This window comes from Hypoxylon fragiforme (assembly GCF_022984875.1).
Source record: "Hypoxylon fragiforme strain CBS 206.31 chromosome Unknown GGS25scaffold_1, whole genome shotgun sequence".
NCBI classification, from domain to species: domain Eukaryota; kingdom Fungi; phylum Ascomycota; class Sordariomycetes; order Xylariales; family Hypoxylaceae; genus Hypoxylon; species Hypoxylon fragiforme.
Window position 1 is genome coordinate 118,389 of NW_026054756.1, and position 27,547 is coordinate 145,935.

At 48.4% G+C, this 27,547-nt stretch overlaps 10 protein-coding genes across 10 annotated transcripts; 7 read left to right on the forward strand and 3 right to left on the reverse strand.

The window, feature by feature from the left end:
- Window positions 1-3,771: 3,771 nt before the first annotated feature.
- Window positions 3,772-4,986, forward strand: GGS25DRAFT_512199 (S-adenosyl-L-methionine-dependent methyltransferase; the record flags this gene model as incomplete). The annotated part of the gene is made up of 1 exon (XM_049262768.1): window positions 3,772-4,986. The coding sequence occupies one exon, from the start codon at window positions 3,772-3,774 to the stop codon at window positions 4,984-4,986; it is 1,215 nt and encodes a 404-aa protein (XP_049120831.1).
- Window positions 4,987-6,429: 1,443 nt separating this feature from the next.
- GGS25DRAFT_526691 (uncharacterized protein) lies at window positions 6,430-9,211 on the forward strand (the record flags this gene model as incomplete). The annotated part of the gene is made up of 1 exon (XM_049265034.1): window positions 6,430-9,211. One exon carries the CDS (start codon window positions 6,430-6,432, stop codon window positions 8,977-8,979), a length of 2,550 nt encoding a protein of 849 aa, XP_049120832.1. The 3' UTR covers window positions 8,980-9,211.
- Window positions 9,212-9,546: 335 nt separating this feature from the next.
- GGS25DRAFT_1659 (uncharacterized protein) lies at window positions 9,547-10,986 on the reverse strand. The gene is made up of 3 exons (XM_049256524.1): window positions 10,925-10,986; window positions 10,023-10,871; window positions 9,547-9,937 (listed from the first exon to the last, which is right to left on the reverse strand). The coding sequence occupies exons 2-3, from the start codon at window positions 10,798-10,800 to the stop codon at window positions 9,732-9,734; spliced, it is 984 nt and encodes a 327-aa protein (XP_049120833.1). The 5' UTR covers window positions 10,801-10,871; window positions 10,925-10,986; the 3' UTR covers window positions 9,547-9,731.
- A 793-nt stretch (window positions 10,987-11,779) lies between these two features.
- Window positions 11,780-13,480, forward strand: GGS25DRAFT_1603 (uncharacterized protein). Its single transcript, XM_049256490.1, has 5 exons — window positions 11,780-11,952; window positions 12,008-12,052; window positions 12,931-13,067; window positions 13,151-13,282; window positions 13,332-13,480. Exons 1-5 carry the CDS (start codon window positions 11,897-11,899, stop codon window positions 13,358-13,360), a joined length of 399 nt encoding a protein of 132 aa, XP_049120834.1. The 5' UTR covers window positions 11,780-11,896; the 3' UTR covers window positions 13,361-13,480.
- Window positions 13,481-13,790: 310 nt separating this feature from the next.
- On the reverse strand, window positions 13,791-14,328 carry GGS25DRAFT_516367 (uncharacterized protein; the record flags this gene model as incomplete). Its single annotated transcript, XM_049263187.1, has 2 exons — window positions 13,791-14,115; window positions 14,177-14,328. The coding sequence occupies 2 exons, from the start codon at window positions 14,326-14,328 to the stop codon at window positions 13,791-13,793; spliced, it is 477 nt and encodes a 158-aa protein (XP_049120835.1).
- A 2,203-nt stretch (window positions 14,329-16,531) lies between these two features.
- GGS25DRAFT_516368 (MFS general substrate transporter) lies at window positions 16,532-18,292 on the forward strand (the record flags this gene model as incomplete). Its single annotated transcript, XM_049263188.1, has 5 exons — window positions 16,532-16,615; window positions 16,676-17,113; window positions 17,233-17,573; window positions 17,633-17,772; window positions 17,826-18,292. The coding sequence occupies 5 exons, from the start codon at window positions 16,532-16,534 to the stop codon at window positions 18,290-18,292; spliced, it is 1,470 nt and encodes a 489-aa protein (XP_049120836.1).
- Window positions 18,293-19,308: 1,016 nt separating this feature from the next.
- On the forward strand, window positions 19,309-21,681 carry GGS25DRAFT_1757 (tannase-domain-containing protein). The gene is made up of 3 exons (XM_049256593.1): window positions 19,309-20,037; window positions 20,098-21,171; window positions 21,265-21,681. Exons 1-3 carry the CDS (start codon window positions 19,412-19,414, stop codon window positions 21,389-21,391), a joined length of 1,827 nt encoding a protein of 608 aa, XP_049120837.1. The 5' UTR covers window positions 19,309-19,411; the 3' UTR covers window positions 21,392-21,681.
- Window positions 21,682-21,714: 33 nt separating this feature from the next.
- On the reverse strand, window positions 21,715-22,737 carry GGS25DRAFT_1849 (uncharacterized protein). Its single transcript, XM_049256661.1, has 3 exons — window positions 22,685-22,737; window positions 22,128-22,624; window positions 21,715-22,051 (listed from the first exon to the last, which is right to left on the reverse strand). The coding sequence occupies exons 2-3, from the start codon at window positions 22,553-22,555 to the stop codon at window positions 21,733-21,735; spliced, it is 747 nt and encodes a 248-aa protein (XP_049120838.1). The 5' UTR covers window positions 22,556-22,624; window positions 22,685-22,737; the 3' UTR covers window positions 21,715-21,732.
- A 1,468-nt stretch (window positions 22,738-24,205) lies between these two features.
- GGS25DRAFT_526695 (IgA peptidase M64-domain-containing protein) lies at window positions 24,206-26,390 on the forward strand (the record flags this gene model as incomplete). The annotated part of the gene is made up of 7 exons (XM_049265035.1): window positions 24,206-24,437; window positions 24,509-24,639; window positions 24,701-24,732; window positions 24,794-24,952; window positions 25,000-25,524; window positions 25,585-25,623; window positions 25,700-26,390. The coding sequence occupies 7 exons, from the start codon at window positions 24,206-24,208 to the stop codon at window positions 26,151-26,153; spliced, it is 1,572 nt and encodes a 523-aa protein (XP_049120839.1). The 3' UTR covers window positions 26,154-26,390.
- An 88-nt stretch (window positions 26,391-26,478) lies between these two features.
- GGS25DRAFT_467463 (uncharacterized protein) lies at window positions 26,479-27,422 on the forward strand. Its single transcript, XM_049259001.1, has 4 exons — window positions 26,479-26,656; window positions 26,724-26,831; window positions 26,936-26,963; window positions 27,039-27,422. Exons 1-4 carry the CDS (start codon window positions 26,592-26,594, stop codon window positions 27,078-27,080), a joined length of 243 nt encoding a protein of 80 aa, XP_049120840.1. The 5' UTR covers window positions 26,479-26,591; the 3' UTR covers window positions 27,081-27,422.
- The last annotated feature ends 125 nt before the right edge of the window (window positions 27,423-27,547 follow it).

The following is a 27,547-nucleotide window of genomic DNA, read 5'->3' on the forward strand; positions in this document are numbered from 1 at the left end:
CCTGACAGTAATGGGCTTAAATAGACTAGTAGAAGGGCAATAAGGCTTGGTATAATATATTTCATCAGTTTCGTATCATAATCTAGGTACTTACCCATCTAGTTAACATACAACACTTCATAAGAAATATACACATAAGTGCTGGGCCTAGAACATTCTTACCAGGTAAAGACTCAAGGCTTCAGAAGCAATAACGGTGGTTGTTCAAAGGATAAAGCATATTACATGAAGTCTGGGCCTTGATAGCTAAACTGCCTTGATGGGAAAGAAGGAGGTACCTAGGTAGGAGGTAGGTAGACATGACACCAAAAGGGGAGGTGATCATAGGGCCAAAAGCACAGCTAACAACTAACGCTATTCAGCTTACCAAGACGGAATAAATACTTAGTACCTATTTCGAGTCTTGGAGGTCGCCCGTGCTGCTTGCTCAATATATTGATGAGATTTATTGTTGACAATTTCCTATGTAGAGAGTGGTGCCTCCTCCAACCTTAAGTATAGGGGTCGAGATGGGGGATCGTATGATCGTGGACTTTCTTAGGCTATACATAACGTGTCCGCAATGGATAAGTACATTAATATCTACTACATGTATACTCATGTACTGGGTACCAGGTCCCGAGAGATGTGTGGATGTATCCCAAGAAACACGATTATGTACCTAATAGGTAATAGGGGGGTTTACTGGCATCAAGCTAGGTATATAGCTAATCATGTCGAATCGCTTCACCTCGAGCAACAAGGAACAAGTGTTAGATCATGCCTCATGTAGTTACTTACCTACCTACTAAGTATATTCTTAACGCCCTGTAATGTGGTTGTTCTAGGTGGTTGCACCGTCGTTACCAATAGAATGTTCTTGGGGTCGCTGGACGCGTGGCTTTGCATCCCCATCCCCTAATACAAATCCCTTGTGGCTGTCCTTGTAGCTGTCCGTGTAGCTGTCTTCTTTCCTTAGGGTATACTTCCAAGCCCCTATTTTCTCGTTGGCTCAGCCTCCCGACAGTTTCCTTTAGTAAGTTATGCGGCCTATGCCCATATTCCCTACTCGCGGGTGCTGATCTAAGTAGGATACAGTAATACTCAGCTGTGACACAGCGAAGCATCGCCTTGGGTTTGGTTCACTAGAGCTGTGGCAATGCAACCAGAGCTTATTTCGACGTCCAGAGAGCACTGAGAAAGAGCCGCATACCCAAAAAAGATGCTCGACATATCCTAGCCCCCTGATTGGATATAACAGCCAATCAGTGAAGAAGATCGAGTATGTTTTATCGTCACTGAGAGTCGAACTCGCAAAATATGGTCTTCCGGAAAACACGGGCCATTATACAAGGTCAAAGGGTTTGAAGTGAGTGATTAAGTCACTTGATATAGCTGGGGCTATATCAACCACAAACTCTGCATTCACTTGATAAGGCGACGACATATACTAGCAGAGTAGGTCGATAGAGTGAAGGTGAAAAGGGAGCGGCAATTTCGGGTCGAAGTGGGGATTACTGTCTAGCTCTACGTATCTCCGACCCGGGATAAGCGGATTGTTCACCGTTAGAACACCAACTGCAGGATGGCGCCTGGGTGGCGCCTAAATGGGTGTGTTAGTCATATGTATCATGTGTAGAATGGCCCGTGATCGACTTTCGGATATGCTCTAATGCTACTATACATGATGCTAGCTGCTGAATATCAGTATGCGGGACAAGCTGAATGAGTAATTCGGTAATGAATATTATAAACAACGAAGACAAATAAGGCTAGATGGTGACCATTATCTTACGAAAAAAGAAAGAGATGGAATAGGATTTCTAAGCAGATGTCTGGCCATGTGCAGGCCCCGGGGCTCCGGTCCCGGTAAAACCGTTGGGGTGGAGACATGATAGGCGCAAACAGGAAGAGAAATCGGAAGCAAGTATCTAGGTATGTAGTAGCTATCTACGAGAATGGTAATGTGGTAAGCATTAAGAAGCATTAGACATGGATGAATAAAGGAGAGGGGGACAAAGGAATAGGTGGCTGGGTGGTAATCAAGTCAAGTCAGTCAGATTTGACTCAGTCCGGCGTGGGATAGCTGAATGACGATGGACTTTTGAGGAATATGGTATGATGGATAAGTTACATACAATCCTTTCTTTTCTGTCTCGTCTTGTTTTTTTGATGTATGTAAGTAGTATGTAAGTACTTGAAACTGCAGTAGTACTGTAAAAGGATTATACTAAGGTCAAGTGGTAGATAGGACATCTGGATAGTGGATATGGATGAGCTGAAATTGGGATGAGTTGGGAAAGACGGAGCACTTGAGAAGAAAAGAAGAGGACCCCCTTGTTCTATAGTAGGTACCGTGCTACTGCTAGTAGTTCTGTAGTACCACCTATGATGATATAATATCCACTGCAATTGCATACGCCGAAGCGAGCCGGGAATAAGTGGTTGCCCATTTTAAAAATAAAAAATTCAAGAATTTGACGCGCGCCGACCTGTCCGACCTGTCCGAGGTGCAGGCGCCTCCCCTCAAGGTTAGAAAGGTCCCTTCCTTTCTATTGTGTTAAGCCAATCCGATCAAACCATGATGCATGTTTGTACTTTATGTACACCTGATACATAGTTAGTACCTACTACCTAGTAGTTTAGTAGACGGAAGTTGCATGTCATTTGATGTCGACATCTAAAAGTTGAAGGTACTATTAGTATGTAGTACTAACTGGTTAGTTCAAGTTTATGTAGTACACAGGTAGGTAAGTACCTAGTACCTAGTACCTAGCCTAGCCTAGCCTGACATTTCATCGTCACCATCAGACTCTGGACCTACACAGCAACAACATTCAGCTTGAACTTATGATTGAACCACATTGTACGTGCAAACATCACATAGTATGTACCTAACACAGCACAGCACAACACAGCATAGCACAACGCATCGCATTGCATCGCAACATTGACTGACTACCTACCTACACACGTATCTGTCATAGGTAATTCAGTCAACCATTGTTAGTCCCAAGCAAATACTTCAGCTAATGTTGCTTGAACCCTTTAACCTTGCTCTTCATTACATACATACATAGTACATTGTATTACGGAGGTACCTCCTTATACATACCATTATTACCATACATACATACCATACATACAACCTTGAATCCATTACCTAGTACCACATACATAGTAGTAGGTACTACTGCCTGTCACATACATACTTCCAACGCTCCTTTTCGTTTCTCGTCTTTACCTACCTCTGCCTTACTTGGGCTTACTTACCTACATCCTGCCTGCCCTTCTCTTGTCTACTACATACATATGTAGTACTTACAACTTGTCTCTACTTCACCTACACTTTGATAACCTTACTTGACCGACTTCCGCCTGACAATACTTCGGGTCGTTCGGAGCAAACTTCTTTTTAAATCATACGAGCCGAAAACCCTTTAATGATATTTTGAAAGTGATCTTCCAACCGGACCTCGCGAGAAGAAAAATAAACCAAAAATAAAACAAAACAAACATAAACCAAACCATCTCAAAAGCGTCTACGCTGCGTTCCTTTTATGTGAAAGCCAAACCCCATACCTACCATATCTCGTAAAAATATCAGCAAGACCACGCAAGCAGACGCGCAATATACGCACCTCTCACTCATATTCCGTATCTGGACACACAGACACACACATACACACACAACACTTGTGACAGCCCTATCATATTCCCGTACATCACCCGCCAAACCCTACCAACCCCTGCCCTTCTCCCCAGGAGTACAAGTAGTCGTGAGGAGTACCAATGGCTACCATCGCTGTATCGCAACCTCCTGTTACTGCTGCAATACCCGGCCGGAACGACAGCAGTGATAGTTCCCGTTCCAGCCAGACTAGCAATGAGAAGGCCAAGCTCACTTCTCCACTACACACCACATCGCCATTATCCAAGCAGAGCACTGGTCAAGATGACCGTTGTCAGGTCGACCGCTCTGCCTCACCGAAGCGGTGGAAGACCTTCATCAAGGCCTTCAAGCATATCCACAATCTGACTCCCAAGGAAGTCGATGACTTCATGGCGTCGTATGAGATATACAATTTGGATTGGGCTAACGAGGAGGAAATGGTAAAAGCTTTCGGCCCAGATTACCAGCAGCGCGTGGGAGATTGCCTTCGTTCCTACTATTCGGTGCTCAACCATCTATGCAGTCTCGGTGATGTGGAGAAAATGTATATCCCACCGCTGATGGACAAGAAGGCTTCAGTCCTCGATAATCAGCTGCTGTACGAGGAGTCTGTCGCCAAGGATATTAATTTAAAACCGGGTATGAAGGTACTCGATCTGGGATGCGGTCGTGGGCGTGTTGCTGCCCACATGACGAGCGTCTGCGGAGCTCAGGTGACGGGCTTGAATATCGACGCCAATCAGATCGCGCAAGCCAGAGAATGGAATGAACGGGTCGGCTTCAAGAACGAATTCGTGGTCCACGACCAGAATGAGTTGCCTTTACCCTTTGCTGATGAATCCTTCGATGCATTTTACGAGATCCAAGCGCTCAGTCTCTGCAAGGATACTTCGGCTTCCTTCAAGGAGATATACAGAGTGCTGAAGCCGGGTGCCAAGTTCTCGTTATTGGATTGGGTCAGCCTTCCCCCGTATAATCCGGAAGATCCTGTTCATGCGGGACTCATGCGCCGCGTCAAACCGCTGATCGGTGCTGTCGGCACTCCGACACCGGTAAGCTTCGAAAAGGCTCTCACGGATGCCGGCTTCACTGTCACAAAATCGGACAATCCTAGCATAGACGGCCTTCAGGCCCCACTCATCGACAAGGTTGATATCTACTTTCGTTCCGTCCGGCGAGTTATTCATGGGCTCGTCCGTGTACGCGCTTTGCCGCCGCACTTTAAGGTCCTAATCGACAGATTGTGCCTCGACGGTCAGGCGTTTGTGCAGATGGATAATATGCGCCTGATCACCACGACCTACAGGATCATCGCAGAGAAGCCATCGGTATGAAACCAGGGAGGAAGGTCTGAAAAATGAGGAGAAGGGGCTCGGATACCCTTTTCTGACTAGCGTGCATCTTGGTGTGGGTAGCAGAACTCGGGAGATCCAGTGCTCTTCTTGGTATTGGGGGCCTTTTTTTTGGATACTCGCCAATTCGATTCACCTACCATCATTCTCGACGTGGCAGAAGATTATTCATAAAGTTCATACGTCACTCTTCTCCCTCCCAAAAATCCCGCATCTATGCCCACGCATTTCGATTCGATTTTCTTTCCCTAAACCAACTTTTTAGATCTCCGCAAAGCATTGATCAGCATTTTTAGTTAATAGCATTATGCATGTTGCGTTGTGTTCTCCGGGAACTGGTGGAGGGGTTAATAACTGTTTTTTCTCATCCCTACCTCGTATCTAATCACTGACGAAACCCTTCGTTCTACATACCGTTTACAAGCCATGGTGTTTATTGAGGAAGGATGGGGGAGTTTGGTTCACTTCTTTTCGGCTTCCAAGAAGTAAAATGGGAGTTGAATACTGGGTAGCCCTTTACTATTTTAGGTAGAGGAGTTCTCTTCGCTTTGCTTGATGAGATGAGTAGACACATAGGCATCATGAGGAGGGGGCATTGAAATCAAGAAACATTCACATATTACGGATTCAATTCAGTGATTATTATCTGGTTTCTCGTGTCTGTAGTTGACTGCCTAGTAATTGTCTATTTCCATAAAACATACCTAATCATCTCTAACTAGTAGGGCTCAATCCGTAGTATATAGTACTCTGCCCATATAAACCAGACATACCAAAGCCTCATTATTATGCTGATGCAGCATTACTTATATATAGTGGACGCTGTCTTCTTTGGTTTATCTGGGGATTCTTTTATGATTTATCTTCTATCAAATTGATCGCGATAAATAGGTACCTGCTAAACTTATATGAGCCCCTAAAGACACCCCCGATTATGGGTCATTACAATTCTACTATAGACGCGCAATGGAATGAGGGATGGTTAAAGAAGAAGAGCATGTCAACATTTTAGTACAATAGTCTTAATTTCTCAATCCGTATGGTTGTTAGCTACTATGTTTTCGGTAGTAGGTGGTGCTCTTTGTTGTATGGTTCTGGCGACATTCCAGTGCAGCTCAAGCCCGGACATACCCAGGAATAGTACCTACCTGTCCGGACAGACGGCACAGAGTTGGAGGGAAAATTGGAAAGAAGAGTTACAAACATGGAAGTAACCGTCATCGAGATTGAATTGAATTAATTGATTCATCGAGACAAAAAGAAAGCTTTAGAAAATTTCGGAGTCCCGGCAGTTACGTATTGCTCTTCTCGTACCTGACGTTATAATCAATCTTCTCCTGCTACCGAGTCGCCTCGAGCTCTTCCTAGCTACTCGTCAACGGTAAAAGCTTATATAACTACCTTGTAGTGTCTATATACGAAAACATGTCGGCGGTGGGGGATAAAAAGCGGAGTCTCAGCAGGGCGTCAGAAGGGTTCATCACGGATGACGCCGAAGGGATACATACACCCTTGACTGGGACAGACTCCCTTTATGGCACCTTTCCTTTCGAATACCTCGAGGAACTTGAGATTTATGATACCTTCGACACGGCAGGGCCTGAGAAATTTCAACCAGCGAAGCCACCCCCAAACCCTAGCCAAACTGGGCTACTATGCCTACCTCCTGTACATCGGATATTCGATTGGATTTTAGGACGGAATGTGGTAGTGAAGGAAGACCAACAGTCTGAGCAACAGCCACTTAAGAGTACCCCTCAGACTGGAAAATATGACCGCGAAGAGCAATACAAAGCAGATGTCGGTGGAAAGGGAGCAGTAGGGGATGATTACATCGACATAGGGGATGTTCAGGACATCTGCCCAGCCTGCACTACGCCATACTGCCAAGCCATCGATTCCCTACCGTTCAAGAGCAGTTTAACGCTCAGCTACAACGACCCGGAAACACACACATGGCATATCGGCGACAAGTATATCATGACTGACATAATAGACGAAGAACCGCCTGGAGAGACGGACGTCACGTTAGCCTTAGCAGCCGAGCTGGTTAGGAGGTCGACGAGGGTCCCCGTGCCAAACGTTATAGCCGGCTGGAGGGAGAACGGGAAGATCATCACGATCACCGAACGTGCACCGGGCAAACGACTCTACGATATCTGGTGGAACCTTCAAACCGACGAAAAGGAGCAGCTCGCAAAACAGGTCGCGCGCCACATCGACCAGTGGCGGCGCCTCACGGCCGACAGGATCTCGAGTCTCAGCGGCGGCCCCGTGCGCTACCACACTCACCTCTTCGGGACTTCGCGAGACGGCTTCGGGCCGTTTGGATCCGACGAGCAGCTGTGGGACGCCATCTATGCGCGGCTGAATAAGAACAAGGTCGACGCGCGTGTGATACGGGTTCTGAAGGAGTACTTACCGGAATCCGCGCCCTGCGCCTTCACGCACGGCGACTTATCCTGCGCCAACATACTGGTCGACGACGGCAAAGTCTCGGCCATCCTGGGCTTCGACAGCGCGGCGTGTCTCCCCGTGTGGGCCGAGTACGTCGCCGTGCACTTCTGCGGCAGCGAGGAGGACGAGCAGTGGAAGGCGCTGCTGAGCAGGCACATGAAGAGCTATGCGCGAGCGAAGGACTGGTGGGCGCTGTGGGCGGCGGTGAGGGATAAAGAGAATGCTGTGGATAAGAAGCACATCGCCGCCCTGGTCTCCCGCTGCTGTCGGTGGCAGAAGCCGCCGCAGAAGAAGCGGGCGTTTGACCTCGAGCTGGCTGATGGCGAGCGGCAGAAAGAGAAAGAGAAAGAGAAAGAGAAAGAGGATGGCGGTCCATCGCAGCCCGTAGATACGGAGGCAGATCCGCAGCAGTCGTCCCGGCGGAACGGCTTCCAGGTGCCGAAGACGTACAGTCCGTTTGTGGTTGCGCTGAGTCGGAAGCTTCTGAATGGGATACGATACTCTGAGTTGGTCACTAATCCGGCCTTGGAGAAAGCCATAGACTCGCCGTCGGAATTAAGCCCAGAAGATGAGGAAGAAGATGAAGAAGAAGACGAAGAGGAAGAAGAGGAAGAGGAAGAAGAAGAAGAAGAAGAGGAAGAGGAGGAGAAGGAGGAGGGGGAAGAAGAGGAAGAAGAAGATGATGGATTCGTTGGATATGATGGGTACAGTGAATACGCCGAAGACTTAGGCGCAGACGAAGAAGAAGAAGCACCAGAAATGGAACAACGAGGGCAAACTTCCGTGAGGACCGATTCAGACATAACTACCGTGTCTGATATCATAAGAGCATGGTACGAAGGTGGAACACATATTGGTAAACGCAAGCGGATTGAACGGTGGATTTCAGAGGGCGAGAGGGGTCGAAAGGAGCTTCCGAGGCCATATTCATCTCAGCGGCTGTCGAACGAGAGAGCCGCAGAATCCACACACTCCAGCCAAGGAAAAGACCCGCACTGGCGAGCGAGGCAGCGGTCTTTTGAACGAAAAGACAACACGGCTAAAGGCTTGAGACCTTTCAGCTTGCCTGTGTCCCATCTATCGGAGGTCACTAGGCAGGAGATGAGAGAAAACGAAGACCTAGAGGAAGAAGACGAAGATGAAGATGAAGATGAGAACGAGAAAGACTACGATAAGCGCGAGAAGTCAATCCAGTACACGCTCCGCTCCCTAGAAGCCAGAGACGGAGAAGGAGAAGAAGCGGTCGCGAGCACCAGCACAGCGCCGAGCAATGCCAACAATGCACGGAGCAGCCACAGCCCCGACACGGAGAGGAAGCGAACATCCATCTTTCGCGAGCGAAATGCCCCGGGGTCGTTGTATCTAGCACTTGCGAGCGCAGCGGCGGAAGGGAGGACTCGGCGACACCGCAGGAGCCGGTCCGAGGAACGGGCTACGGGGTCGGATGCTGCTGGGCAGGGACGGGCGCGGCCGCAGAGCTTCATGCCGAGGATCAGTCAGGCTGAGTCGACCGAGTAAGCTATAAAATAGGTACTTATTAGGTACATATTTTATATGGACGTATCTACGACATAGTTATGCCTTGGACGTACACGAAATGTAAAGGATACTTAGGAAGGAAAAATTAATCCAATATTAATAATTCAATTCAATAGAAAGGGGGTTTCTCGAACGAGTGATTGACGTGTAAACAACTTAAGATTGGCGGTATATGGATGCTAGGTCGTTGATTGGTCCCCCTTTATTTACATGCATTGCACATACATATGAAATTGATCTGTAGGTGAAGAAGAATGATGTGGGAGTCACGTCATGATGAGGTGCATACATAGTAGAACGTCGATACGAAGTGACACTACAGTACCATGCAACCCAGCAGGCGGGTCTCCCCCCCCCCCCCAGGCCAGATTGGGGGATCGAAGTAGCCTAATGGACACCGACAGCTTGGTTACTAGGGAGTAGGTTAATTACTACCTCCAGGGCTATTTAGTAAATACCTAGGTATGTACCTTAGGTATCTAGGTTGGCAATTGACCGCCTACATGTAGTAGGCAAGTATTGCAATATTGATGAATGTGAATGTGATAGATGTGCCTATCTCTAAGAGAAGCTGGCCAGCCTCTATGATAATAGTATTTGAGGGGCGTCCAGAATAGACCTAATGCCCAGGGAGCGTATCCGGGACTGTGTCACTTTATTTACAATACATATTTTTACTATTATGTTGTCTATTATGTAGGCTAGACAGCCCATACTCCTAAGAGTTGTACCTAAATTTCATCCAATGGCCCAGAGAAATGCCTATCCTCTTGTCTCCAACCCTTCTTCGGCCACCCGGACGGCAGGTTCGAGAACGGAGGCAGTGCATATCTCCCATCGCAAGTTTTTTCTGAGCAGGTCAAATTACACAGCCCATAGACATTGCAGTAGCAGCTTGCTGCTGAAGGACAGTGATATGCCTTTTTGCCAAATATAACTAGAATGCCACAACACTGATTAGTCGCCTATTCACAATCTAGAATTGGAGGTTTTGAAAAAGTCTTTACTAGATAGATACTTACTATGCCAAGAAAACTCAAAGATTCTTCCGCTGAGATTGTCATCCAACGACGTATCCAGGAGCCACCTGCGAAAGCGCGTATAATCGCTCCTCGGCCGTCTTCGAATCGTCTCCCGCGTGACCCCAAACTGCGAGCAGCAGCTGACAGCCACTACCTCGGGTACTATCTCCTCGGGAAACAGTTCCTGAAACCCTTCTTTGTACACGTGCTTCGCCGTCACGACGTTCTGCTCAACTCCGTCGTCTTCCAGGGGCCGTATCTCTGCCGGACAGCCAATGGTCCACACACACCGGAGGTTCACGTAGCCCTCTGCCTGCAAGTACGGGATCTGGAAGCGCTGGAGCGCGGGGAGCCCGTCGTAGTCGGGGTCGTCGTTGTGCCATTGGAATCGTGAGGCGTGTATGAACAGGACGTTGTCGGGCAGCGAGTCGTAGTTATCGATGATGTAGGTCAGGTACACCATGGCCTCGTGGCCCTTGTTCTCCGGCACCGTCAGCGGGCTGCTGCGGTTGTCCGCGACGTAGATATTCTTGGGCCATCGCGGCACGTACTTTTCCAGCCACGACACATCCTCCCGTGCCGTGCTCGCGACCACAAGCTCTAGTTCGTTGGCTCGGCTCTCGCCCTGCGAGCTGGGGTGGGCTTTGATGGGCGGGAAGTTGGCGCGGCCACGAGTCGAGGCGTTTTGATAGTAGTCCCGGGTAAGGAGCAGGAGCAAGCAGGCGGATAATATTAGTATAACATTCGTCGCCCTTCGTCTACGAGTGTTCCTCAACATATCCTGTAGTGGATGGTGACCGCTTTGCGAGCTTTTCAGGGCGAAATGCACATTTTACAAGGTAGGATTTTCTTTACTACAAATAAGAACAGGTATGTATGTAGATTAGACTGAAGATGACTACTCAAAGTGTTCAAGCTAGAAATATTCCTTAATTGACATCAAGCGGCCAACGCGATGTTTAAGTGCGCGGGGAGAACGCCTGGGCGGATAGCCTAGAACTAGGTTAGCTACGTCCAACGCCGCGCGAAATGAGGATTTGGTTCTATTAGTGGAGGCTCGTTCTCGTGGTGTGGATCGACGGATCTATATTTGACAGGACCAACCCTTAGCCAGGTATCTGGCAGCCCTACATGGTAGCTATGATGCTTCAGCTGGATTGTTCTGTGGCATGATCAACAAATTTCCCAGGTTAGTATGAGCTCACTGGTCCAGTCGATCCTCCTGTTGAACCCCTAGGGCTTATTTATGCCGGACGCGACTTAAGTCACAGCTGTCTATCCTGAAGCATTTGATAAGGTGGCATACTACTGGTAGGTAGGTGTTTATCCATACTTCTTGAAGCATTTTCAGCTACGTGCCTCTTTACCATCAATTGTATGTAACTAGACTGTAGCCGTGTAAGCAGAGAATTGTAGGCAGAGTAAAGGAAATGTCGGAAGATAATATTACTTAATATGATGATGACGATCTTTGGTATGCTAGCGGCCTCTGATCTATGAAGATCACCACAAAACCCCTGGTCTCCCGGACTCCCCCCTACGAGATTCCCTAGAATTTTGCCTATTCTCTCCAGCTCCTCGTTCATTCTAAAATGATAAGCCGATGCAATTATAGCAACTAACTGTTCAGATTTCTTCATCGTTCACCTGCATACAGTACTTCAAATGTATCTTGAACACGTATGCATGAGTGATACGGCTGCATACATAAATAATAAGAAGCAAACGCTTGCAGATAACATACAGCTAGGCCTGGCACGAAGGATCATAGCGCTTATCATTAGACCAGGATAACAACTTCACCGAAGTTCACAACTCAAAAATATCCTACCAGTTTTAATTATTACTGGAAGCAAGAAGTCGAAGCTTTTTATATGCTGGCTAGCCCCGAACCAATCCCTGGTTCAACAAGTGCCGCTCTCCTTACCAGGTTAGATTTCAACTTCAGATGTCGAGGTTAACCCGTCTTGTAACAGGCGTCATAGGTTTGGCCGACTATTATGTTACCTGCTGGCTATCTTATACAACTTGTATGTACCTAACCTAGGTAGGTATTTGGCTGTGAATGGCCTTCACGATACCTTCAGCTGTCTTCACAGTCTATTCAATCAACTTCCAAACTTACTAAACAAGCCACCCAAGAACGTGAATTGACATGAGCAGCGATGAATTATATAAGTTCTAGAAACTGTATCGCATAACATATAACCTGGGCTTTCGAGCTCAGTCGAGCTAGTATGTCAGACGTTAACCAGAACATCAATCAATCGTCAATCATTGCGCCAGTGACGAAGCCCATGGATGGGAAGCAATCAACAAAGTGTTAAAAGCCGATGAGTTTTGACTCACTAAAGAGAAGCCTGAAGAGAAAGCGGGATGAAGCCTGATCAGGTTTGAACAACCGTAACATACCTATGAAAAAGCAATGTTTTACTGATTGTTATCTTCAGAAGACTCTCCTGTTCCATCCAAGTCTCGTGATCGTTCTACCAACTCTATACCTAATGCTTTAGTGGATGGTTCTTTTCATTCCCTAGCATCTACCTAGCGACCGAGTTCATGAACTATCGGAATCTTCAGATTTCACGTCTTCTAACAACGAGTCTGATCCATCACCCACCGATAGTTCCTATTCTGAGAGTGTGACTCATAATCCTTTTGATCCCCCTGAAGAATCAACGAGGACAGTCGGCAACGATAGCTCGACAGAACTGGTACTTCCCGTGTGGCGCGACGTTGATCTTTTAACTCCCCCTCTTAGCCAACTGACTGACGTAAATAACGCTGGGAATAGTCTTCGTCAAGCTATTCTGGGCTGTGCGAATTGCTACTACAAAAACAGCCAAACCCATTGCGACCTGAGAGATTGGTCGTTGGAGGTGTATCCGGAACTGACAATCCTCCATAGTAGCCCACCTCAACCAAGTCCGCGAGCGAGAGCCGAGGCGCTGCCGGAAAGACGGTCTATGAGGATCGTGATGAAAGAGTCAGCTGCGCCATCCACATACCTACTCTCCCCTCCTTGCGAGCTTACCTCTAGCCTAGGTACCTACCCACCTAACCTAGTAGGTACCCCCCTACAATCCCGCATCGCAACATAACCCAGCCTCCACTAACCCACCCACCAGACTTCGCCTTCTCAGCCGCCTACCTCTCCCAAAACCGTGCCGTCCGCATCAGCCGGGCCATCGCCTCCCAGATCCTCACCGCCAAGCCGGGCACCATGTACCGCTGGGCGGCCGACCCGGAAAGCTGCGCCTGTGCTCGGTGGGGGCGGGGAAGCTGCAGGTGCAGATGCACGAGCGGGAGGTTGCGATGAGGCCCCATGGGGTGTTTAGGGTTAGGCCGGGGGCGGAGTGCGCGGTGGTGAATAGGCTGTATGTGGACGCTGTGGACGCTGTGGTGCATGTTGCGGTGTTGTCGGAGGACTTGTGTGGGTAGGGGGTAGGGGTAGGGGGGTTTGTTGCGGATCGTGCTTCGTGCTTAGGTAGGTGGCTTATAAGGGGGGGATGCGTAGAGGTGGTTCACTCTTTTAAGTAGGCAGGCAGGCTATATCACGGTCATTGAGATAAGACATGAAGAGCAAATAATTATTAAGATAGGTACCCCTGAGTATCTAGGCTAGGTAGCTTACATGTCTTCATCATTCGCTTTCCCAACCCCCAATCGCTTAAACTAACGCCAGACAAGCAAAAATCTATGCTTCTATTCCATAGCCCAACCCGTCCGTGCCGTAAGAACCCCCCCAACTATCCCCAGACCCAAGACCTAAGCCAAGTTATTGATCGAGAAATCCGCCTGCCCACGGTAGAACGTCTCGTAAGTGGATCCCCACTCCTCGAGCGGGAAGTCAGTAGCGGGCCACTCGTGGTATCCAGCGACGCGCTTGACGCCGTCGTAGGCGTAGGTGATGACGACGCGGTACTGGCCCTGGGTGCCGGGCTGCGAGGGGTCCTGGTTGAACTGCCACGAGACGGCCGGGTCGGCACAATTGCGCAGCGGGACGCGGGGCAGCGAGGAGATCGAGGTCCCGTCGGAGTACGCGCACTGCGTGTTGATGGTCGTGCCGGGGATGGCTAGGTTGAAGGAGATGCTGGGGAGTGTGTTAGTACCTATGTAAGTACAGGCATATATAGAAGAGATTGGGTGCTTACAAGGCACCATCGCCGTGCGGCAACGTGTTGGCGCTGAACGACGTGATGTCCATTTCAGTTGGTGCCGGGACTTCCCGCTCCGAGACGGGAGCGGCGAAGACGGAGGCGGCTCCGAGGAGCAGGAGGGAGGAGATGGCAGTGAAAGACTTCATTGTGAAATGTTTTCTTGTATACTGGAATTAGGAATTATATTATAGGTAGGAAGGTATTATAGGTATATATATTAATTCTGATATTGGATGTTGTTGGTGTGTCGGTAGAGCTTGGTAAGTGAGTATGGAATATAAGGATATTTCTTCTGATTCACGATGGGATCTAGTGAAGATATATATACTCACGCACATATATGCATCTGTTACCTGCCATGATTGCTCATCTCATGCTCCGCGGTAGCATCGTCATGTTATGCTGGCATCAGCGGCGCATTCAGTACCTAGTAGCTTACAGTCCTGGAAGCTTTGTAAGGAGAGCTTGGATGAAGTCATGCCACATAAGAAAGCTGCTGCTTTCAAGATGCAATGCCAAGATATCGTGTTCCTTTGCGCTGTCTCCTGTTGGGTCGGTTCCAGTAAAAAGGGAGATTTAATTCTATCAGCCCCTCAGCTGTTCAGTCAGCTTCCAAGATGTTTGCTTGGTAGCACGGAAAGAATTTGCCCAAGTCTCGTTATTTCATTGGATAGTAGTTCAGTCAGCACTTAGAGGTCGCCATAGAATACGGGCAAAAGCCCAAATCTCACGTCTGCTAAACCATGTCTGCCGTAGGGCTGCAGGCACATGGCACAGTCACAGTCCTAGCGGAGCAGGCCAATGAACCCCTTTAAGCCTCCGAATGCGTTATACGATACCTACCATTGATTATACAGCACCTACAGGACTAAGAAGTTTAAAAATAGAGCGCAGCTCAGCAATCTCGTGTTGTAAGTAGTTCTTTCACGCCATTACTATTTGCTGTGAGTTATTTTCTGAAAATATCGCTAAGATCACGAGTCTATCCCTAGATTGAGGCGGTGAATTTGTACTTGTACTGTAGTTTCATGCAACGTTGTAGTAAAAAGTTTGCCTTTTGATGCCCAAACATAGTAGGTACGTATGATACTCTTTGTTTTTCATATTTGATCCCCGCCATTATGTAACTGGGTTACTGTACCTACCTATCCATAGTTATATGCTGTGTCGTTATTATTCGCTGCTCTCACTTTGCTGTGCCCAGAGCATCAATGGCGTCAGCCGAATATTCACCAAAACGGCGCCGATCTTGGTGGCCCGGGCAAAGCATGAGGTCTTTGCTCGATATTATGATCGTGAAGGTAAATAAAAATAAGGTTAGATTTCTTTGAGTGGATGGTGTGTCAGTACGCGCAGCCAGGTATGAGCCTGGAAGTTACTAGGTTAGGTAGGTAATCACCAGTTCTAGAAAGATGGCAACGCTGTCGAGCACTTACCTAATCTCATAATTCAAGGCATAGAACAACCACATCACAGAGATTCCATTAGTTCGTACAACTTAGAAAGTACAAGCCAGTGACGTTGGAGAGCTTACTTTATATATACCGAGATAGAGAATAAGACGGGCGTCGGCAGTAGGTCCAGAGTTCCACAAGACAAAAAACTGCAGGGTATAAAGGGGTTGGCGAATATTAATATCCATATAAGTAAGACATGGCGCCTGTGGAGAGTCTAATAAGAAGCAATTGAAGGGGATCTTTACTTGATCTGCAGCCCGACAATGATAAAGAGAACCGATTATTTGACAAGGGCGTTACTATTCCGAAGCAATGCAGATGCGTGTATTGCTTGCCCCTCGATGCCGACTCCCATATTGTTTCGTACATAATAGGTACTTGCCTAACCTAAGCATTAACAACCTCAGGACGAAACATAATGTTTTCTTCTTTTTGACGGGCCGTTGCTTCATAATATCTAGGCCGGTGATCCTGAGTCTGGCGACGGATAAAACTAAAACGTGGCGCAGAATTGAGACACCCCCGGTTCATCACTTATTGGTGGCTGTCGAGTTCCATTCGGAGATACTATCAAAGCTTTATCTGCCAATGTACCCAGCCTCGTAGGTGTGATACATACCTACATACGTAGATGGCACACCTCAAATGCCTCGTCATGGCGATAATGGCTGTGGGAACGTGAGATTATATTGGTCTGGCTTCCAGGAAGCGTAGCACAAGGGGGCTGTCGCCAGAGCTAAGCAGTATGTGTCAAGATACTTGCTCAGTGTGCTCAGTGTCCGTCCTGTTCCGGTTAGGGAACACAGTCGAAGATGGTCTTTAAACCCTCAATCCCCACGCCGCATGTTTATCGTTTCCTACTACCTCGCCTCAGGTAGTTTGACTCTTCAAAATGGCTTCCAACGAGATTCCCAGCGATGTAGAGAAGAATGATAGCTCCGTTGCAGAGGAAGCTGAAGGGAAACGCGTAAACGATGTAGGTTTAGGGAAATCCCATGAACTCTAAGCATACTAGACAATATCTCATCTTTATTAGGTCCCGATCAACACCGTACTCGCATCTGCTGGGTCAGAACGACAGTTGGTACGGAGACAAGACAAACGCATCCTGCCCTTATCCGCGGCCATTTACTTCCTCTGCTACTTGGACCGATCGAACATCGGCAATGCCAGGGTGCTGAACTCTTCGACTAGAAACGACATGCAGACCGAGACAGGCGCTTCCGAGTGGCAGTTCAACATCGCTTTGATGATATTCCTGATGGGATACTTCTTGTTCGAGGTCCCGTCCAATATCATGTTGAAGAAATTTCGTCCGTCGAGATGGCTGGCACTACTCATGCTCTGCTGGGGTAGCGTTACTATTGGTCTCGGGGGAACCAAGAGCCCCTCCCAGTTAATCGGCGTCCGCTTCTTATTAGGAGCCTGTGAAGCTGGACTTTTTCCTGGGTTGGTGTACTATCTGACATTCTGGGTGAGTAGGTATGATAGGGAATAAGGGGCAAGAAAAGCGGGACCTACACAAGCTGTGCCGCATCTTCACGAACTACATACCTATTTAGGTGCCTTCGACTAATTTGAGTCTTGTGGTAGTATAAAACCGACGAACGGAGTACACGAGTAGCGATTATACTAGCATCTGCCACTCTGGCGGGCGCATTCGGCGGTGCGATCGCTTACGGGGTCGGCCATATGAACCAAATCCGCGGCCTTTCTGGTTGGAGATGGTTATTCATTTTAGAGGGTACACCATCATGCGTATCTGCCTTGCTCGCTTGGTTCTTTCTACCCGACTATCCTGAGAGGGCCTCATGGCTTACAGGGCCTGAGAAAGAGCTGGCCGCGCAGCGGCTTTATGTTGAGGGGTCCAAAGGCTCGGCATCTAATCTGACTTGGGAAGATGTCAAGACTACACTTACTGACTGGAGGCTCTAGTATGTGCCGCCCTGGCTTTTCAAGATCCTTTAAACTAGTTAAGAGCTGACTATCCAAGCTTTCATTATTTGATATACTTCGTCGTGTCTTTTCCAGTCGGTTCACTTTCTCTCTTCTCGCCTACAATCGTCTCGGGCCTAGGCTATCACGATCTAGATGCTCAGCTGATGACCATCCCACCTTGGGCCGTCGCCTATGGTAGGTTCTCTGGGCATCTGATCCGATTAATGTAGGTAGAGCTAATGAAATAGTCTGCATGATTCTTGTATCGTGGTCAGCCGATCACTTCAACGCCCGGGGCTACCACGCCGCAGGCTCCGCGATAGTTGGCGGTATAAGTTTCTTAGTAGCCGCCGTGCTACCCCCGGAATCCTACCGTGGACGATATGGCTGCCTTATCGTTGGAACAGCGTGCACTTTCGCCGGCGTACCTGCTATGCTAGGTTGGCTCACCTCAAACCTATGGAGCACAGCATCCATCGGCTTGGCCGTGGGTATCAACGTGAGCTGCGGTGGTGCAGGGTCAATGCCGAGTGTCTGGATTTACAAGGCCGACGAGGCGCTTCTCGGCTACCCAACAGGCCACGCTGTGAACTGTGCTATGCTTTTTCTCGTAGCTATCTCCGCTCTCGGATTAAGATACTATTACGGTAGACAGAACAGGGTCTTGCTCAGTTCTGCCGCGGAAGGAATTGTGCCTCGGCTGTACAAACTGTGAGGTATTGCGTGAATAGGTACATGCATGGTTGTCCACCTAGGTATAGAATAATAGATACTAGGTTAGGAATACTATTTACCCGTAATGACTTTTGCCCCTTACCTACCCCTTTGTCTGAAGCTGTGTAACATACTAGGCAGCAAGTAGCATTTGCTTTTGTTCCACCAATATTGAATTTTCCAAGACATGAGTACTAGGTATATCTTGGATAACTTGAAGATTACATACGTACGTCTCATCTGAACATATTAACATATGTGCTATGTATTATGCTTTGCATACCTCTAGGTTTCTCACCTATGTTAGGCACTTATCTCTATCACATGTATGCACCTCAAGTAGGTATATACCTAGGTAGGTAGGCTATCATCTATCCAGGTAGCCACAGCGTCACAATGGCCTTTGCCAGCCTTCATAATTATGATCCGGGATTCCCCAGATCCCGACGGGAGTCTCTGCCACGTTAAACGCTTACGACTCCCACTTGAATCTTGCATTATTCGGCAGCGTTCGACTAGCGTCTCGGACTTAGTTTTCATGATCTACCTTGAACTATGTAGATGATACAGATAATACTTCGTACTCACTGCCTTACCTAAATACTGTACCACGTACCTACGTATACCTATACAGTTATAAATAGTAGACATTTGAAGCATTCCAACCGGAACTGGAATGCAAACTTGTTGTCCCTTCCGATGAGAAACCCCGCACTTGGTAATGGCCCGTGGGCCAAGGGTGACATACTGCAGATCGCTGCTTTCAGCGCCGGTGCTCTGGTTCCACAGGGGTCGCTACCACAAGTCTCAATACATTTGTGATCGTGTGGCGTCTTTGCCTTCATACAAACATGTATGTATGTATGTAGGTACCCCCAACCTCCACGGACTCTAATCAAAATACGACGGCTCGTAAGCGAGGTTTTATAATGGAAAGGGGTCTACGAAATAGGACTATATACCTACCTTACCTAGGTAATGATTGTTTACCGACCCTGTGGTGACACATATATAATACCTACCTCAACTTCAGCCTGAAGTAAACGAGCGAGACTGCGTATATCCTAGATGAGCAATCTCTGTTTCACATCGACCCGAAAGGAATTATGACACATTTGCGATGAAGTGCTCAGGATTTCTCCAATTATCTGTTCACCTCTTGGTGGTGGGCTCGGCTACCGCCATTGGCTGGGCCGAGAATCTCCATAACACCGACAACAACAATGCTCGTAGACAGACCGGCGGTTCGGGCTGCAATGTCGAAACCTTATCAGCTGTGCTCCCGTCTTCGGCCAAGGTCGAGAGGGTCGAGTATGTCAGTGCCGGAAGCTCTTTCGGCGAGCCCTTGACGGATCTCATGTACCCAATTCCGCCGACAGATCTGCCGGAATTGTGCGCCGTCATTATCTCCGTTGCCTCCTCGGTCACCTCGGCATATAGGTTCGGCATATTCTTGCCTATGGAATGGAACGGCCGTTTCCTCACTGTCGGTAACGGGGGGTTTGGAGGCGGGATCAACTGGCTGGATATGGGTGCCGGTGTCAAGCATGGTTTCGCCGTTATCTCGACGGACACGGGTCACAACTCCACGACCGGCGACACGCTCTGGGCCTTCGACAACCCGGAGATAAGAACAGACTGGGGCTGGCGAGCGCTGCATGGCTCCGTGCAACTGGGCAAAACCCTCGTGTCAACGTACTATTCGAAGCCTATCAGCTATTCGTACTATAGTGGCTGTTCGACTGGGTGAGCTTTTATACTATGCCCCTGGCCCTTGACTGACTATGCTAAAACAATTACATATAGGGGTCGACAAGGGTTAAAGGAGATACAGATCTCCCCGAACAGCTTCGACGGCGTACTAGTCGGGGCCCCGGCATGGTATACCAGCCATCTCAACACTTGGGTCTGTAAGATCGCATCGTATAATTGGCCTTCTAACGAGCCCAAGCACATCGACTGGCAGCTGCTACCGCCCATTGCTGACGAGGTAGTACGGCAATGCGATGGCAATGACGGTGTTACCGACGGCATCATCAGCCTACCGGAGCAGTGCAACATCGACTATGATGCCATGCGCTGCAGCAACGGCGGCCACGCTCCGTCCGACTTCGCCGCGTCCGATAACTGTCTCAACGAAGAGCAGATCGGTACCCTCCAATCCCTATACAAGGGCTACGTCACGGACGCTGGCGAACACGTGTTGCCAGGCTACCTCCCCGGCTCCGAAAGCCAGCTGTACACGGTGCTCAATTATTCGCAGTCGAGCCCGTTTGGGCTGGGGTACATCCGGAACTTCCTGCTCAACGACCCGATGTTCGAGGCGACGCAGTACAACGACAGCCTGCTGCAGCTGGCGGACGAGTTCGACCCGGGCAACGCGACGGCCAACAACTACAACCTCTCGGCGTTCCGCGACCGCGGCGGCAAGGTCGTCATGTACCACGGCTCGTCCGACGGGCTGGTGCCGACGACGGCCGCGAGCCTGTACTACGAGCGCGCGGTGGACGGGACGAGCGGGGGCAACGTGACGCTGATGCGGGAGTTCTTCCGACGCCTCGAGGTGCCCGGGATGCAGCATTGCGGGTACACTAGCGTGGATGCGCCGTGGGCGTTTGGGGGTGCGAGCCAGGCGTCCATTCTGGGGAACAACACGTACTCGGTTCCGGGGTTCACGGACTCGGCGCACGATATATTGCTTGCGCTTGTGGACTGGGTTGAGAATGGAGCGCCGGTCGACCAGGTCATCGCGACGACGTGGAATGATCCGACGGATTCGTCGTCAGGGGTTAAGCGCCAGAGGCCGATATGCACGTATCCTACGACGGCGACTTGGGATGGATCGGGGAATGTGGACGATGCGGCGAGTTGGAGTTGTGGGTGCGTATATCCTTGCTATCTTTTACTGTTATCCCTTTATTCCGTCTTCCTCTTCTATGAAGTTTGGTAGATTACTAACATGTCACCACACAGCAACAATACCAATAGTACCAACCAGCCAGAGGTTCACAGCGCAGGTTCACGAACATACATGAACCCCCTCTCCGTCATGATGGATGTGTTCAGAGCTATGTCCATATTAACATCGCAAAGCACATAAGAGAGCCTGGATACGTCGGTTAGGGCCAAGGCTGATATCGAAAGATCGTAGATTAGACATGTAGGTAGGTATATATAGTAAATATAACACTTAGAGCTACCGACCTAGGGAGGCTTCCAAGGTGGAGTGCTATATATGACAACTGGAAGGTATCGAGACTTGATGCTATATGTGCCCCGATTGAGAAATGAGAAAGGGAACCCGAGAGTTATTATACAGAGTAGGTATATTCAAATTGAAAGTCCAGCGCTGCCTCCCATTGTATGTTTATTTTATGGACACCCGTCTGCGATATTACACCCATAGATAGGCACCCAGCCAAGTATTCAGGAGGCAATCGATCATTGCCTGATAACAAAGAACCAATTCGGCGCACTTTGCGATGAACCCAATCCTCCCTTCATCCAGCACGTGTGTTGCCCATCCATATTTCCCCAGCCAGCGCCTTTGCAGTTCGACATCCCCGCGCAGGCATTGATACAGTCCTCAATGCTACTCGTCCCTTCATTAGCGATATCCGTAGTCCTGGAATCCGTGTTTCCGTTGTAGTCCACGTTGCAGAGGACTAGGAAACGGGTGCTACCCGTAGCGTCGTATATGGTTCCGTTCGCCGCGGGGCACGCTATAGGGCTCGGCGCTGCCGTTTCGCTGGATGTTGACCTGAACGGATGTTAGCGGATATGGGCTGAACAGGGTGTAACTAGGTAGGTAGAGAGCAAGTTTTGGCCTCACGTACCCAGACGTTGTATCGTTATGTTTAACCCCCAATCCAACGCCCAAGCCGATAGCTAAACCGACGACAAAAAGAGCGATGAGTGAACCGAATATCAACCAAAACACCGTCTTCCTCAACCCAAGTATCGTCGGCTGGGCAGGCTTCGGCAGGTCTCCATCTGTGATATGTGTGCCATCTTGGGAGCCTTTCCAATAAGCCTGGCTCGGAGACGCTATTGCTGGATAGCTTGGTGGATAGCCTGGGGGATATCCAGAAGGTGAGTACGCACCGGATAAGTATGCGTTGCCCGGTTGAGGTTGTGGTTGATGTCCGTACGCGTACTGGCCCGGACTTTGGGGTGGCGCTTGGTTGACGGTTTGTGCTTGAACAACATGTAGCTCTGACTCTGGTGCTACTTCCAGACCAGGTTGATCATGGCTTAACGTCATTGTCGATCCAGTAAGTGGATGGGTGTTCAAACGAGTGACTTTTTCTTTGCTTCCCAGTATCTACCTACGCTACAGCTACTTCGTCAACCTTTCGGGGGTGAAAAGTAGAAGAGCTCGAGTTATACAGACATTAGGCCCACAGGGGGTTTTGTAAGAACTCATTCTGCTACAGCTGAGATATGAGACGTGCTTATTCTATAATAAAGAGCCTTTTTGTGCATATGAAATTGGTTCTCACGGCATATCGAGCGTGGATGATCCCCCCTGTCAGCACCGTCGCCACAACCCAAATAAGGAAATAATTGATGATGAACCTGGGAAGTCTGGCGCCATCAGCTCCGGCGGCCTGCAGAAAGGTGCTGATGCGATTGGACAGTTCGTACACCACCCAAACTCTTCATGCAGAAAATCCTTCGAAATGGTTCAAACGGCTGTCTGAAGTATTATGTGATGCCTATGAATAATAATACCTATTCAGCTTCAAGTGGTCCAGATCATGTTTATTGACATCCGCGAAACACGGGTCAACCACTTTCAAATAGGTATGTAGGACTCAAAATGTAGGGGGGCATTGCATGGCATGGTGCTACATACCGAAGCTAGGTGTCTGTGGTTAGGTACCTAGAATCCTAGATAGGGCTGGTAGGTTAGTTGCCGGAATCACTGTTTAGGCACATAGTACTCCAGCTATAATGGGCAGGGCAGGGCTGAGATTGCCACGAGATGTGTAAGTTACATGTAGATTACACTCGGTAGCTAATTTCTCCCCATGGATACTACACAACTAAGACATGTAAGATATCATCTCCCCACAAAGAGCGACTATCGACACCTGTCTCATGCATGCCTCTCCATGATGGAACCATCAGCGCAAACTAAATGAGTATAGTGGAACGCAGATACATAATAACTGGTATACCTACATACCTACTCCAATCAATATCGGGTACCAATTCACTTCTAAATTTACTATCACTTGAGTCCTACGGATGGAATCATGCTACCTAGTCACAGTTCAGGTTTCGAAGATCCCACACGAGATGGCGATATCTTGAACCAAGTATTGTGTTTCCTGGGATGGGAGAGTTTTCAGGGGGTTACACGCTTTAAGTCATTTCGGCAAGCCGCCGATGATTTGCATTAGATCGCCCGACTAGAAATATTATGGCTTGCTTAAATTCAAACCTACCTATCTATAAAACTGGCTATGTTAGATACCAGACCTATCTAATGCTCATGGAATTGGCACCATACTTCGGCAGAGCAGAGTATTCTTGCCGGAAGAAAACACCGAGTTTACGAGTATCCCGAATATCTTCTCGGCACTCAGGTTACATTCGCATGTTCTTGGCAGATATGAGACTTGGCAATAACGGGCCACCACGCCCACCACGCCCACCTATCTACCTATCTACCTAGTGTGTATACCTAACCTAGGTAGGTAGTTAGATATATATATGATATCCATTGGAACGTTGAACCCTGCTTCTGGAAGGTAGATTTATCCCAAATGTTGGAGTGATAATCCGGGTGCGGCGGGCCTCGAGATGATGGAGAACATAGGTATGATTTAAACGGGTGCTGCTGAATCTCGAATACGAGATTTCACCGCTTTCATCTTTTCCCCGCTCGCTCATCACAACCTCCACGATGAAGAATCTCGAGAATATCGTCGTCCTTCTCGCCGCGACAGCGCGTATCGCCCTGGGGCATAGCTGTGAGCATCAATGGGAGGGTAAATTTGCAGCAAACCACAAGGTCGACGGTGTTCCTTATTTGGAAGTGAGGCAGGATGTCCCTCCGCCGCCTCTAGAGATCCGGCCTCTCATTGTGAACGGGCCGTCGAGCAACCGCGTCGATCTAATTTTCTTCGGCGATGGATGTACGTAATTGATATGCTATCGTAAAATTGAAATTCATCTCTCAACTAACGCGATGTTGGATACGATATAGATACCGAGGAAGAGAAAGACAAATTCTTTGCTGATGCTCTCTTCCTCGCAAACAATGTCACAGTTGGACAGACATTTGTTGACGTGCTCCCTACATTGAACTTCTGGGCTGGGTTCTCGCCGAGTGCGGAAGTACGTAAATTGAACTGCAATGCACCTATTATGATAATTCCTATGTCTAACCTCTTAACAGAGCGGCGTTGGTACCGGTGGGAAACCTCTAGAGTGAGTGCTTCCCAGCCTGTGATCTTGTGCTTTTTTGGTCGCTTACAAGACATTATCACAGTACCGTTTACGGGCTTTATCGAGATGGCACTGAGCTGCGTGGTGTATATTACGATAAAGAAGATGTAGCTCGCGCTGCCTGTGAATCGACAGAAGCGTGTGATTTTCCTATTCTCCTTGGGAACGACCCACTATATGGAGGGCTGGGCGGTGAATTCACGTAAGCTCCAAACTCTCTTAACTTGAGCTCTTTACTGAATCTCATAGCGTCGTGACGGCTTCTCCTATCAACGGCCCGGCGATCATCCGTCACGAACTAGGCCATTCCATCATAAATATCGGTGAAGAATATGACGGAGGCGCTATCTACAGCGGCGTCAACGCGGCCCAGTCCACTGATGAGGTTCCCTGGACGCAGTGGTACACTGACCCGTCGACTGAGCCGAACATCCAGCGCTCCAACATGCCGATACAAGCATACCCCTGGACGCTGCTGAACACGTCGCAGAGCTGGAGCCAGACTTTTACCTCGGCCGGCACCTACGCCACTCACCTTCTCCAGGTCAGTGTGAGCGGGATGACAGCCAGCAGCGACTTGCTCGTGGAGATCGATGGCAAGGACGTGGGCTGGGAGATCAACCCGGAAGTCGGAGTAGATCGGTACATCTACAACATGAAGATTGATTCGGCGCTTTCTCCGGGGGAGCATGAGGTGAGGTTCACCCTTCTCAACGAGGAGATTCAGGGGAGCGCGCAGCTTTGCAACCTTGAAGTAATAGAGTACGGCGAAGAGTGAGTTGATTGCTATCTTGCTTGAGGTTGCGCTGTTTTCTAACATTTTGGTAACTCTAGGTTTAATTTCGATCCGCAATACCATGGACTTTATCCTACGTAAGTCTCCTAGATCAGCATGAGCTGGCCTGCCTATATTTATCATATCTCGCTGATATTGTGATCCTTTGTCTAGATTCTCCGATGAAAACATAACCACATACCGCCCCACGAACGATCTCTGCCTGATGCGCAACACCTATTCTGCAAGCTTCTGCTCTGCTTGCATCGAAGGTCTATGGCTAGCCCTCCTTGGTAGGCTCAACTTCATTGACAACATCACACAAGTTGCCCAGCCAGACAAGTCGACCAACGTCACTCTTGAGCTCCTTCCCCTAGCAGAATTCAGGCAGGTGCCAAATCCGCACCAGGAAGCTTACACGATCCTTTGGTATGGAGCCAAGGATAATGAGGTTTTGGATGAATGGACGAACAAGACTAGCGCGCTCATTGGATCAAATATCACAGAGTTTGGGGTCGAGGTCAGATTTTGGACAGAGCAGATCAGGGTTGACAAGGCTGGTGTATTGGTTCATAAGGAGAGATTTGCGGTAAACAATTCGAGTGTCAATGAGTACGCAGAAATGTGAGAATCAACCTAGATTCCTAGGTTAGTATGCTTCACATATATGACTAGGTTAGGTAGTTAGGTAGGTACCGGCATGAGATCGGGAGATCTATGAGACTACTTGTTTGCCTACACAAGTTTTCATTAGTTAGAAAGATATATTTTGTTCCTGTTCAAATTAGCAAAAAAATGTGTTTGTGATATTAAGAGTGTGATGGTGATGATTACCCCCTTTTTAAGGGCTTGAACTTGAAAGGGGGAGGTGACGCTTAGACCACTTTACATAGCACCTAAATACAGTGCCTGGGTGGCATTAGGTAATCCCTGAAACTTTATTGTGGTACTTACAAAGTACTGTACCTAGGTTAACCTAGTACATATGCTGATAAGTTGGCGCTGAACCGAACGTGGAAGCTTTTAAGCTTCATTCCACCTCATACGCATTATTCCGTGGCTCAAAATGTCTTCAAAAGATGACTCCAAAGCAGATCCTTGGGGTAAGGAGTCAAAGCAAAAGTTCGAAAAGTAGGTTCATGGTAATGACAAATTCCAATTCAATCAGTACAATATTCACTGACAATATTTGCGACAGCAAATCCAAGAGCGAATACTTTGACCCTTGCCAAGCAGCTGCCGCGCGCAGCATCCGGTGTCTGAACCGAAACGCTGGCGATAGGCAAATGTGTACCGATTATTTTGAGTGAGTCTTCCTGAGGCCTTCGCTCCTTTATCTGGATGATACCTGTAGTGGGACTAGGCAGTGAGATGTGGTTGCTCGGCCATGAGTGCTAATGCGAATGGCAGGGCGTATCGCGCATGTAAAAAGGAATGGGTGAGTTGATGAGTCCATATGATATAGGGTCTATAATATGACTGGTTAGATATACTGACGCTTCATGCAAAAAAGATCAACAAGCGCAAGAAGGAAGGAGGATCTATTTTCGGCTAGATTGCTCTAGGACTTGAGAATGGTCCAAATATGCGTGCGTCTCCAGTAGCCGGAAGTGATGAGAATCAGAGAATGGGCTGAGATTCGGACTATGTAGTACTACTAGCATATCGTAAAAGTATCGTCAATGAACGAACTTGAATGAAGAAAAGTTTTCAATGATAGGTACAACCTTAGAACTCATGAGGATGTGTATACTACTTAGGTTCAAGTTGTGTTGATTATTGATGGATCAATGGCGTTTATAAATAGATAAGGTTCAGGTCAAGATGCCAGGCATGCAACGGGAATATATGCACATTTCTAACCGAGACGGAAGGTGAAAGTGAGGGTGAGGCTGCAGGCAGTTGCATGTATCAGTCGGATTCAGTCCCAGTGAGGTGAATAGGTATTTACATCCGGCACAACTTCGGGTACATGGAGGGGCATGCGTAGATTTGTTCCTCAGGCAGAATTTGGCGCCGTTT